The 13,521-nt window shown below is 37.3% G+C and overlaps 1 protein-coding gene across 5 annotated transcripts in view; it reads left to right on the top strand.

Moving 5' to 3' along the window:
* The first annotated feature begins 778 nt into the window (after positions 1-778).
* The window catches only part of KIF21A (kinesin family member 21A), a 185,551-nt gene continuing 172,808 nt past the window's right edge, over positions 779-13,521 (top strand). For 4 of the 5 annotated variants that reach the window (XM_069094223.1, XM_069094221.1, XM_069094222.1 and 1 more), the window contains exon 1: positions 779-1,450. In XM_069094223.1, the coding sequence (XP_068950324.1) occupies positions 1,407-1,450 (44 nt within the window). In that variant the 5' untranslated portion in view covers positions 779-1,406. The remainder of the gene's footprint in view (positions 1,451-13,521) is intronic. The other variant, XM_069094224.1, reaches the window with a different exon arrangement.

Here is a 13,521-nt window from a genome sequence, read left to right as displayed (position 1 = left end):
CCAGTGCTATTGGACTTTGCTATGTATTTCATTTCTTTATCTGTAGTGATGTATAATGTGTTTCAGAAAAGATACATTGTAATAAAGCTTAAAAGGCCATTTCTAAAAAAAAAAAAAACTGTCTAAAGGATAGGGCAGCTAACAGATGCAGTAGACAGAGTGCCAGGCTTAAAGTCAGGAAGACTCATTTTCCTGAGTTCAAATGTGGTCTTAGACTAGCTATGTGACCTTGAATAAGTAACTTAACTTTGTTTGCCTCAGTCTCCTCATCTGTAAAATGAGCTGGAGAAAGAAATGGTTAACCATTACAGTATGTTTGCCAAGAAAACTTCAAAAGGGGCCAGGAAGATCCAACACAATTGAACAACAAATAAGGTTCATGGAAGCAAAATATAAGTAATATCACAAAAGCCAAAGATGTTGGATGGCTGATAAATCGCTGGGGTTAGTAGAACCTGATAGAAAAGAATTTACTGCACAGTGGAAATAACAGTTCTGGGAATTCCAGGCGTCCAGAGACGCGACGCTTATATTAGTAACTAATAATTGATTGAAGCATAGTCTAGTAAGACCTCTCTCAGAGTAGATAATCTTCCTTTTTAACCCTGAATGCTATGTACACTGTAACTGTTTTAAAAAGTCCGAGAGCGCGGCGTTCATGGACAATGAAAGCGCCTGCCTGGCAGAAAGGCTTTTTGGCACTGGGGGTGCTGGGCATGGTGAAACGGGGAGGCGGGGCGGGGCGGGGCGGGGTGGGCTCCGGAGGCAGTCTAAAGTCTGAGCCTAGGAGAACGGTGAAAACAAAGACGGAATTGGACCCCATCTGCCTCGTTTCAAGGCAGGGATGGGAAGAGACTGTGCGCCCTGTACAGGTCTCCCTTCTCCCTGTGAGAACCCGTAGGGCAGGACGTGGGAAAGGGAGGCGGGCTGAGCCGGCTGCAGCTACTGACGCATTGCGGAGCCTGGAACCTGACGGACCAGGAGGGGCCCGAGCCACGCCTGCCTGGAGGCCGCAGGCCAGGGCCAGGAAGGAAGGGGGCGGGCCGCGGGCTGGGTCAGGAGGGCTCCGGGAGGTGGAACCGGCCTGCGGTCCATTTAAGCTTCAAATTCTCCTTCGGGGAGGAGAAGAGGGGAGGCCTCTGAGTGGCTAGTGAATCATTCTCCTCCTCCTCCCGTTTCTCCGGGCCGCCACCTTTCCATTCAGTCGCCCTACACAGCAGGAGGATTTAGGAGGTGAGCTGTGGCCTCCGGCGTCCGCCTCTGGCCTCCGCCTCCGCCTCCCATCTCGGCTCGGAGCGGTCAGGCCCCTTCCCTGCCTCGGTGCCACAGGGCAGCGGAGGCCCCTAGCGTGTGCGCTGCCCCAGTGTGCCGCCCCTGGCCCCCGCCCAGCGCGGAGCTCCCAGAGCATGTGGGGCGGCCAGGACGAGAGCTCCGTGAGGGTGGCCGTCAGGTAAGGAGGAGAGGAGAGGTGCGTGGGCGCTGTGGGGTGTGTGCGTGAGTGTGAGTGGGTGTGAATGTGTGGGCGTGCGTGTGTGAGTGGGTGTGTGTTTGAGTGTGGGGAGCCGGAGGGGGTCCGCGTGATGTCAGAGTTTATTGTGTTATTAAAGTTCTGAGCTCCCTGGACACGTATCTGCCTCGGCCATGTCAGCCTTGTGCTTGTGACCAGTGCGGGAGAGGCTTGTGCTAGGGACTGTGGGGATGAACTCCGTCATCTCCCCGGCCTCCTCGCCGCTTCTCGCCGGTGTTTGTGTGTGTATCCGCACGGAGACGTGTAGACACTGGGGCTGCGCAATCCCGGTTTCCTTTTCGTCTCCTAGATTTCGCAGGTGGCTGCACTGCCCGAGCCGGGGTGTCTGTTTTCACATGGAGACAAGTACATTTCTCTCTCCTCTCTCCTCCCACTCTCAATACACACAATGGACAATCACTAAATGTTTGGCTGCCCTGGGCGACTGCCTGTCCTGCTTGGTGTGGGGTAATTGGTCTCCCTCTCAGGCTCTGCTGTTATTTTTATTAGGACTCTCATACATGTATACATTTTGAGAAGCAAACAGCAATAAAACAGATTGTGAAAGGCCCTCTTGATTATTGAGCAACTTACTAAAAGTATTCACATCTTTAATACTTTAACATTTGAAAGAACCAGATAAGCCTGAGAGGTTTTTGTTTGTTTTCTTTGTGTAAGTGTATAACCTACTTAGAACATATTTGTTTGGGTGTTCCATTAAACACTATGTAGGAACCATATGTAACAAGAGGAAAATTATGGTACCTTCTGGAGTAGAGAGATTAAATAGGTGACTATTCTGAATGAATGAAGCATATTGAGGTTAAACAGAGTGGTTCCAAAATAATGTTTAAATTATATAAGATACTAAATGCAGTTTTGAGACTTTATGGCTTTCATCAAACTATGTGTTGGCTTGCAAATTCTAATAGAATGCACTGTCATTATTGAATGTTTTAGACTTTATAACATAAGGTGTCACTTATTTTCTGAAAGTAAAAATATGACAGTTATATTTGTGGAAAATTGCAACATCATTGTGCACTGCTTGAAAAATTAATGAATTTCAGGGTAGAACAAATGCATTAATTTAGCTAAGTACTAGTTTTCTCTCATATCCTTTTTTTTTTCTTCAGGAGTAATAAAAATCCATCCCCAAGATACCTAATGTGAAACTAAATATATGCATATATTATTTTCATATGTAGGCATATATATGTGTATATATATCTTTAAGGTAGGGATAGGCCGCAGGTTCCCCACCTCTACTTTAAGGCAAATGTACTACATCAGAAATGTTAAGAATGTATAATTTGTACTATTTCTTGAAAACTTAAAAAAATTTTAACTTCAGTTATTTGTGTGTGGTAATAGCTTGTCAGTGACAGTATTTTAAGCTGAAAAAATTGTAGTTAATACTCATAACTTTCAGTTTTTATGGTTAAAATTCCCAACATCATTTTTAGGTTGGGACATGAATGATAGAAAATTTTTGAAGTTTTAATATAGTCAACTGTTGCTTCCTAAATAGTGTTGCTTATATAATTACATTCCTTGGTTCTTTGAAGCATAGAATTTAGAACTGTATGGCATCTTGGTTAACTGTAAGGTAACTCCATTAGACTGGAGGAAGCGGGGTTAGTGCAATGAAAAGAACACTTGCTTTTGGGTCAGAGGACCAGACTTCAAATCCTGTCTAATGCTTACCACCTATAATGGGCAAGTCTTTTAATCTCCCTGGGCCTCATCTGTAAAATAAGAGGTTAGAATTGATGGCTTCTGATGTTCCTTTCAACTCTGAAGCTATGATCCCATGATCTAGTCTAACAACCCTATTTTATAGGTGAAGAAATTTAAGGCCCAGAGAGAGTCTGTCTAAGGTCATACATTAAATATAGAAAACCCAAATCAGTAGTGTATACTTCCTTTCTCTTTCTTACTATAAATCTCATTTGGCTTTTTAAACTGTTTTTAATAGAAGCATCATCTTATAGGGGATGTAGAGTTGACCCGAGTCACTTAACTTCTCAGTGCTCTAGATTGTAAATTGAAGAAAAGTGCTAATCTGCAGTTTCTCTACCTGATTGATCCCCGTGCTAATGTAATCATAGGTTTAGTTGATATTTCTCAAAATGGGAGGAAGTCAGGCATAGAATAAAATAGTCATGTCTCATACCATTCCACTCTACTACCTACTGTCTTCATAAAATACAAAAACAAACGTGTTTGCTTTTAGGTCATTTTGCTACATAAAAACAAGAACCCTTTTAAAAGCTAAATTTAAAATGGTGTGGGAAAAGACATTGGGAGACTATTGTTCCATGTTACCTACAAATATTCTGGCTTTCAGGACACTTGAGAATCAGGTTCCAGCTTTAATTTAAACTACTCCCATCACATAACATACTCCAGGCAGTCAGCACTACTTGCTTCCTGGGGACATGTTCTTTCTTTTACCGTACAATTTTTGATACCAAGATGCTACTGTTCCTCTAAATTTGCCTGTTAAAATTCTTCACATTCTTCAAGGCCTAGGTCAAATGCTACCTCCTTCATGTAACTTTCCTTGTTTCTTCCCTCCTCAAACTCCATCCACCTACCATTTAACCCAAGCAAGAAGTAATTTTTCTCTTCTCTGAAATTTCATACTTTGTTTTTTACTTCTCTCATTTGTAATACTTTGCATTCTATTTATTATTGTATTTGTTCCCTTCTAGATTGTAAGCTCCTTTTGGTGAGGGACTAAATGTTATTCATTTTTTTGGCTTGTTCATATTTGTATTTTCTCTCAGTAACCTAGTATAGTTAGTACCTTGCCTTTTGTTGATAATAATTTTGTTGATTGTTGTTGAATGGACTCTGTGATATGTAGTTTGCTAGAGCATTAAAAAATTTTTTTCTAAGTTGTAAGAAGCTCTCTTAAAATATTCATGATTAGAGTGGCTAGGTGGCGCAGTGAGTAAAGCGCTGGCCCTGGAGTCAGGAGGACCTGAGTTTGGATCAGACCTCAGACACTTAACACACACACACACACACACACACACACACACACACACACACACACAACCTAGCTGTGTAACCTTGGACAAGTTACTTAAACCCAATTGCCCTCCAAAAAAAGTATTCATGATTATAGGTTGTTTTTCATAAGGAGATTTGCAACTTGTATATATTCTCTCTCCTCTTATTTTCTTAGCACACTTCTGTCTCTTTTGGCCCTATAACATTTTGTTCTGTATTCTTCCTCCATATAGATTGTAAGATTCTTGAAGTCATAGACTTTGTCATCTTTGTCTTTGTATCCTCAAATTTACACATAGTAGGTGTTTAATAAATGTTTATTGAACTGAATGATGTTTGACAGTTGACAAAAAAAGAAAAATAAAGGAGCTTGTTGAAAGTGACAATGTTATTAACTGAATAGGAGCAATTTATTGTAAAAATAAGTATCCTATAAGATGATAGGAAATAGGGACAGAATCTGTTATTTCATTGACATAGGGAACTCCTAGATGAGGAAAGTCCCTTTGTCATAAAATAAATCATTAAAAGTTTTGACATTATTAGAACTTGTGTCCTTTAATACTTCTTTTCCTCGTAGGACGGACTCAGTGAAGTTCAGACTATTTTTTCTAAGGATAAGACATATTCCCTAAAGGATGTCAACTCCAAAAATATGTCTGGAACAAGGGGAAAAAAATCAGATTCAGAAGAAATTACTCTTTTTCCTACTTAGTTCAGGAGTTGTATCCTTGAACCTGATTTTGAATTTTGTGCAATGCAGTCTAGCTTTAACTTTAATAAATTATTTAAGTAACTGATTAGGTTATTAATCTAGTTTTACTGTTTACTAAAACATTAGTTTTAATGATTTATTAATCTAAATTTGAAGTCTAGGTTTAATCTTTAAAAATTTTTTTTGCTTTTTCATTACTGAAACTTAAATACACAAGAAAAGAAAAAGAAACATTATTAACTTAAATATTGAAACTTTAAAACAAAAGAAGAAAGGAAAACAATCATGTCATGTGCACAGCAGAACGTAAGAAAGGAATAACAATAAATTTCCATTTAGAGAAAGTCTATATAAGAAATACTGTGCTTTTTGTTGAGAGCTGTCCATCTTTCCTTTGTTTCCCTGAGAGTTTTGTTCTCTCCTGTGCACTTTTTACTGTTCTTTTTCTCCCCTTCCCCTACCCCCCAATTAAATGCAGAGATATTTAAATATAGATACAGCTACACATATACATATATACACATACACACATATATACATACGTACATATATATAGATATATACTTTCCCTAACAAATTCTTCTTCTGAACTTTGTTTTTATGTTTATGCCTATCTCTTATTTCCTATCACTCCTACCTCCTCTATGTTACTTCTACCCACTACCTTGACCTCGTATTACTTAGCCTACCCCCCATCCCTCCCTTATCCTCCCATTTCAATAAATCTAAATACCTTTCTCTACCCTACTTTAACCTATTCTCTCCCCCTCCCCTCTAGACATCTCTCCCTTATCCTCTCCTTATCCCCTTAGAATTTTATTTCTTTCCAAATTTAGAAGACTTTTATACTCTTCTAGATATATGTATGTGTATTGTACCTTCTTGAACCCATTCCCAGTGAAAGTAGGTTTCCAAAACTAACAGCCCTCCTCCCCAATCTAGTTCTTCCTCTCACACCTCATTTGTATAAAATGGGTACCGTTTGTAGTTGTTCCTAAATGGTTTTACTTTTTAAAGTCATATCATACTCAGGTCTACCCCAGTCTTTCTTATGAACTACCCAGTTATTAATAACAATATTAGACATGTGTTTACATTTTACATTCATAAAAGGTAAACCATCTGTCCTTATTGAGTCCCTTGTAATTAGTCTTTGGTATGTACTTTATATGTTTCTCTTTGCTCTTGTATGTGAAATCATCTATTAAGTTTAGGGTTTTTTTTCTTTAACAAAGTCCTGAAAGTCTGACAGTTCATTAAGTATCCATTTTTTTTCATTAAATATTATGCTTAGCTTTGCTAGGTATGATATTTTCAGCCAGAACCCCAGTTCTTTTGCTTTTCAATATACAGTGTTCCAAGACCTGTGATCACTGCTGCTAGGTCTTGTGTGATTCTAACTGTGGCACTGCCATATTTAAATTTTTTTTTCCTTTTTGCTCATAATATATTATTCTTAAACTGGGGCTTTTGGAATTTGACTAATATTGCTTTGGGTTTTCATTATAGGATCTCTTTGAGGTGGTAATCAATGGATTTTTTCTATTTCTGCTTTCTCCTCTTGTTCTAATACTTCAGGACAATTTTCTTTAATCTTTTCTTGTATTATTGTGTCAAGATTCTTTTTTTTTATTACAGCTTTCATGTAGTCCTATTATTCTTATGCTTTCTTGATCTGTTCTCCAGTTCAGTTGTTTTTCTTATGAGATGTTTCAATGCTCTTCTATTTTTTCATTCTTTATATTTTGTTTTATTATTTCTTGACTTCTTATAATTTTGCTGACCTCCCCTTGCCCAATTCTGATTTTCTTTTTTCTTTCATTTTTTTATTAGTTAATTTGTTTATTTTTAGTTTTCAACATTCACTTCCATAAGTTTTAAATTTTCTCCCTTTCCTTCCCAAAGATGGCATGCAATCTGGTATGGGTTCTACACATACATTCCTATTAAACACATTTTCACATTAGTCATGTTGTATAGAAGAATTATAACAAATGGGAGAAACCATGAGAAAGAAAACAAAACAAAACACAAAAAAAAGAAAATAGTCTGCTTCACTCTGCATTCCAACTCCATAGTTCTTTCTCTGGATGTGGATGGCATTTTTCATCATGAGCCCTTTGGAATTATTTTAGGTCCTTTCCCAAATTATGATTTGCAAGGTATCATTTTCTTCCATAGGATTCTAGATCTCCTTTTCTAATTGGTTGACTTTCTTTTCATAATCTGCTTGTTTATCTTGCATTTTTTTTAGTTTTTCCTTAATCTCTCTCATTTGAGTTATAAAGTAGTTTTACAGGTCTTCTATGAATTCTTTCTGATCAGGTAAACTATTTAACATTACTCTTTGGAGGTAGAAGAGGGTTTCTTTGCTTCAGTATCCTCTTCTGAAGACATACCCTGATCTTCTTTATTCCCATAGTAGCTTTTTATGGTTGGATTCTTTCTCCTCTGCCTGTGTGTTTTTTTTTTTAATTTGTAATAGCTTAATTTTTATAATCACCTCTAGTCCTGGAACATGTAGAATGGTGCCTCTGCCCTCAGATCCTTCTTGAGTTCTTCCTTCTGGCCTGGAATTGGAATCAAGACCTCCAATCTCCTGTAAGTACCCATAGCCAGTGGGGTCCCTGCCCTACTGGGCACTCACTGGGCATGTCTGGTTCTCTTCGTCTCTGCAGCACAGCTGGATGTATACCTTGTCAGCAAAGGCTTCCTTGATCTTCCCTGGCTCAGATGCCCAACACCCCTTACTGTACAGGGGTAAAAATTCCTGTACCTTAAGCAGACCTAGGTCACACTGGGATGTTTTTTTTATTTTTCCAGGAGGACCCCTGTTCTGCTCCTATTCTAATTTATTTTTACCAATAAATATTCACCTTGAGGCACTATTTCATCTTTTTAAGGGGGAAAATCTTGAGAGCTTGGAATTTTCTGACCTACTTCACCATCTTCCCAGAATTGTTTCTCCTAGTTTTAATCTTAATAGGTACTAAGTATTAGTTTTGTTTTGATGCTATAATATGATGTTATTGGAATTTGATTTCTTTCCCCTGTCTTTAAGGTTACACTACTTGACCAAATTTTGTTAAGAAAAGTGCTAACAGGATTGATAAAAGTGATTTGAAGTATATTTCTTTACCAACTTTTCATTCTAATGTTGGGTTGGCATTTATAGGAAACTTTCCTATACAATTTTTTGATTTCAGAAAGTCCTTTTATCTGATGCATTATTTTAACAAACCAAATTTATCTTTCCAGAGAAAAATGCCCTTTTGGAGGTACTTTTTCCAAAAGAAAGAAAAATTGAATTGTTTAGTCTACTTGTAAGTTGTGTCCAAATTTTCATGACCTCATTTGGGGTTTTCTTGGCAGGGATACTGGAGTGATTTGCCATTTCCTTCTCCAGTTCATTTTACAGATGAGGAAACTGAGGCAAACAGGATAAAATTATTTGCCCAGGGTCACACTGTTTTTAAGTTTCTGAGGATGGATTTGATGTCTGGAAAATGAGTCTTCCTGACTGTAGGGCTGGCATTTTATCCACTGTGCTACTTAGTCTCCTTAATTCCTGTTAAATGATATCAAAATATTTTCAAGATATTTTCATTTACTACTTTCCATGAACACTTCCATTGGATGGAATCTGGAGACAGACACAGATCACAGAGAATGAGATGTGGATGGATGGGTTTGAATCTTTACCAAATGGAAGGAATACCCACATTGATAAGATCATGGATCTGCTGAATATTGAATTATATTGTGCCAAAAAATGAAGGGTCTCTCATATATTAGTATAAAGATTGATCTTAGTGTTATAAGATTTATAGTTGGGAGGAAATCTAGAGATTCTAATCCAGCTTTCTCATTTCACAGATAAGCAAACTCTGACCTTCTTTTAAGTAATTAAAAAGATACAATTAAGATTTTTTTAAAATAAAGCTTTAGAATTATTAGTTCTCCTCTTTGAGTTGAATTCAAGATGTTCTCAAATGAAGTAAAAATCCCAGGATTTAGTTTAAGGAAATCTGGTTTTAAGTAAGATTCTCACTTATTAGATGTATGACTTTAGAGAAATTACTTTCAATCTCAGTTTCTTCATATATGAAATTGCAATAATAATACTTGAATTTCAAACCTCATTGAGTGGTTGTACAGATCAAATGAGGTAATATAAGTAAATTGGTGTAGCAGATAGAGTACTGGGCTTAGAGTGAGGAAGATCTGAGTTCAAATTTGGCCTTGTGTGTGCCCCTGGGCAAGTCATTTAACTCCTATTTGCCTCAATTCCTCTTCTGAAAATGGGACCACACTGAAGAAGGAAATGGCAAACCTGCAAAACTGGGAGTCTGACACCAGACGTTAGCCTCATAAAAGGATTCTTACTTTATGTACTTGTTTGTTTTTTAAATAGATACTTCCCTTGGGCACTCAAGTTTAGTTGTTTTTTTTTCAACAGATCATTTGACTTAGTGTTCATGTGGAAAAGGGAAAAGAAATAAATTTGAAATGTTGGGAGATCCAGTTGAAAATAATTTTAAAAAGGAAGATAAAGAATCTATAAAATTATCACATAAGTAAATGGGAAAATGTTTTGATTTAAGCAATATTGGTTTGTGTAATTTTCAGGTAAAGTATGGAATGTTTCCTTAATGTTTTCATAGTATTTCTTAAGCTCTTACCTTCTTGCATGCTAATTGATTGATATTTTGGGGGCATAATTAGGGTGTAGGGAAAGCTGCACCAGAAATTCCAGTTCAGTGAAGTCTGGAAGTGTTTTGACAGTTAAGCCAACAATTAGGTAGTCTCATAATTTGCCCTACTCTTTCCACTTACCCCAGAAAGAAACTGTAACCATTTCTTTTATGGCTAATTTTTTTTTTTACAAACAGCTGTGGAGCTCCTTTCTCTGACAGTGACTATAAATATTTATTGGTCATATTATTTTCTGTCAAAATTAGCCATTTTGTCATATGAGTTTCAGAGTAAGGGAAGAAATGCTACTGACTCATTGAGGGTGGATGCCTGAGAATATGCAGCATACAAAGAGAAATTTTGTATAGCGAAAAACCACTTTATTAATTATTTAAAAATTATTTATTATTCACATACTTCTTGCTCAAAGGAGAATTTAAGTTTGATATGACAATAATAGCAGCTAACATTTATGTAGCAGCTATTATATGCCACATATTTAGCATACTATATGCTGAGTGCTTCATAAATATTATCTTATTTGATCTTCACAACAACCCTGGGAGGTGGATACTATTACCCCACTTTACAGTTGTTAAAACTGAGGCAAACAAAGGTGAAATGATTTGCCCATGGTCACATAGCTGGTAGGTAACTGAAATTTGAATTCAGGTCTTCCTTACTCTAGGTACAGTATTCTATGCCTTGTGCCACCTAGCTGCCTCAGTTTTTCTGTGAATAATATTTTAATGAATTTTTAAAAATTAGGTTTCAACTTCAAACTAAACAATCAGGTGGTGCAGTGGATAGAGTGGTGGACCTGAAGTTAGGAAATCAGGAAGACTCATCTTCCTGCTTTCAAATTTGGCCTCAGACTAGCTATGTGACCCTGGGCAAGTCATTTAACCCCATCTGTCTCAGTTCCTCATCTGTAAAATGAGCTGAAGAAGGAAATGGAAAACCACTTCAGTATCTTTACCCAGAAGACCCCAAATGGAGTCATGAAGAGTTGGACACAACTGAAATAACTGAACAGCTACACATTTAAATGCTTAACATGTTTGAGGTTCATTTATTCATTATTTTGTACTATTTGCCAGTGTATTTTAGTTGTTGAAGCTCTGAAACAGAACTCTTTATCTTTTCCCCCTCAGACTTTCTCCTGTTCCTAACTTTGCTTATATTCTCTAGGGTTCCCCAATCTTCCCAGTCACCTAGGCTTAAAACTAGGTGTTATGTCATCTTTGACAGTTATGTTACCAGTGCCCCACCACCCCCATCGCTAAGTCTTGTCAATTCAGCCTCCCTAACATCTTTCATGCTCATTCCCTTTTCTCTTCTGACATTGCCACCACCCTCGTATAAGTCTTCATCTCCTCATGCCTCAAATATTGCAATAGCATCTCCCCACTCCAGGCCGTCCTCCACTTGACTATCAAGGTGATATTCCTAAAGCACAGGTCTGAAAATGTTATTTACTAAATTTATTTTTTAAATGTTATTTACTAAATTCCAATGACTTCCTCATATATCCGAGATCAGATATGAAATCCTCTGTTTGGCTTTTGAAGCTATCCATAACAGTCTTCTTCAACCTTTCTCCCCTTCTCCTCTTTTCCTTCCCTACCATAAGGGGCAAGGCTTATCAACCAAGAACAATAATAACTAGCTTTATTATTATTTTTTGTATTGTCAGAGTCTAGAACGAGACCTTAAACATAAGTACTTAATAAAATTATTTGCTGAATTTGTCTCACAATTCTGTAATGCTGTAAGGTTTACAAAATGGGTGGGGGGTAAGGGGAGAAAGAAAGACAACAAAAATTTATAGAGTGCTGTTTCAGGCACTGTTCTTAAAGCTTAATAAAGAAGAAACTGAGTTAGACAAGTTAGCAGTTCCCCAGAATCACATAGTAAATAAATGTTTTCAAGTCTAGCACTTTATTCATTGTGCCATCTTAGCTAACCCTAGAAGATAGATAGCGGCATGCCTCATCTGTTTTACTTTAATTGTATCAAAAGGATGGGGGTAAGGTGGAGGAATGACACATTCTAGGCTCTTAAAGATGATTTTTACAGTTTGTTAATTAAATAATAAACTGTTATTCTTGTAACTCACTTTTCTTTAGTGCTTTAAGTTTTATGAGGGCTTTCCTCACACCAATTCTATGATGTAGATAATCTAAATATTAATTTTCCCATACAGAAGAGGGACTTGAAGTGGTACAGAGAAGACAGGCGACTTGTCTAGGGTAAATTTAGTAAGTGTCAGATCAAGGATTCAAAGCCAAGGCTTTTCTCACTCCAACTCCTATTATCTTTCCACTAAAGATATTGCCTTTCCATTATTGAAGTATTACTGCATTTGGAATATTCCAAATTATAGTAAGAAAATGACTTCATATATGATATAGTTCTTCTCAGTCTTTTACTTAAAAGGATGTTTTATAGTCATTGTTTCTATCATCTTGTCGGTGAGTTACATAATTGTTGTTACATATTTTCCCTATTTCCATTGATTATTATTTACCAAAATGTCATTCTTTCCTTCAAGGCTCATCTCAGGTATAACATCCTACAGGAAGACTTACATAACATCCTTTAGTTATTTTTCTCACCTTCCTCAAATTGTGTTCTGTTCCTCTATCTGTGTAAATGTTTTTTCTCTCCTGTATAATGTAAGTTCCTTCAGGGTAGGGGCTGTTTTGTTTTTTCCTTTGTGTCCTCAGTTCCTTAAACTTAACAGAGGATTAATAAATGCTTGTTGAATTAATTGGTTACCCAGAAGTAAAAGACTTCTCTCAATTCTCCTTTAGCTTTTTTTTTTTGCTTTTGGAGAGAAATTGGGGTTAAGTGACTTGCCCAAGGTCACACAGCTAGCTTTTGTTGTTAAATGTCTGAGGCAGGACTTGACCTCAGGTCCTCCTGACTCCCGGGCTGGTGCTGTATTCACTGCGCCACCTAGCTGCCCCATCTCCTTTAGCTCTTAAATTTGATAATTATTTTTAGTTCTACAAATAATAATTTTTAAATAATTTATTATTTGTAGTTTTTAACGTTCACTTCCATAAGATTTTGAGTTTTGAATTTTCTCCTACCTCCTTTCTTCCCATCTCCCCAAGACAGCATGCAATCTGATATAGGCTCTACTTATGCACTCATATTAAACATTTTAACATTAGTCATTATGTAAAGAAGAGTTAGGACTAATTGGAGAAACCACAAGAAAGAAGAAACAAAACAAAACAACAAAAGAAAAGGAAAGCAAACAGTATGCTTCTGTCTGCATTCAGACTCCAAAGTTCTTTCTCTGGAAGCAGGTAGCTTTTTCCATCGTGAGTTTTTTTGGGGTTGTCTTAGGACCTTGCATTGTTGAGAAGAGCTGAGTCTGTCAGTCAGTCATCACACAATGTGGCTATTACTGTGTACAATGTTTTCTTGGTTCCACTTATTTCACTCAACATCAGTTCATGCAAGTCTGTCCAGGTTTTTCTGAAGTCTGCCTGCTCATCATTTCTTGCATATACTGCAACTTGTTCAGCCATTTCCCAATGGATGGGCATCCCATTAATTTCCAGTTCTT

Source organism: Petaurus breviceps, unplaced genomic scaffold, assembly GCF_028583685.1.
Source record: "Petaurus breviceps papuanus isolate PSGF00001 unplaced genomic scaffold, PetGlider_PUasm1.0 216, whole genome shotgun sequence".
Taxonomy (NCBI): domain Eukaryota; kingdom Metazoa; phylum Chordata; class Mammalia; order Diprotodontia; family Petauridae; genus Petaurus; species Petaurus breviceps.
This window is presented reverse-complemented; position numbering and strand designations above follow the sequence as displayed.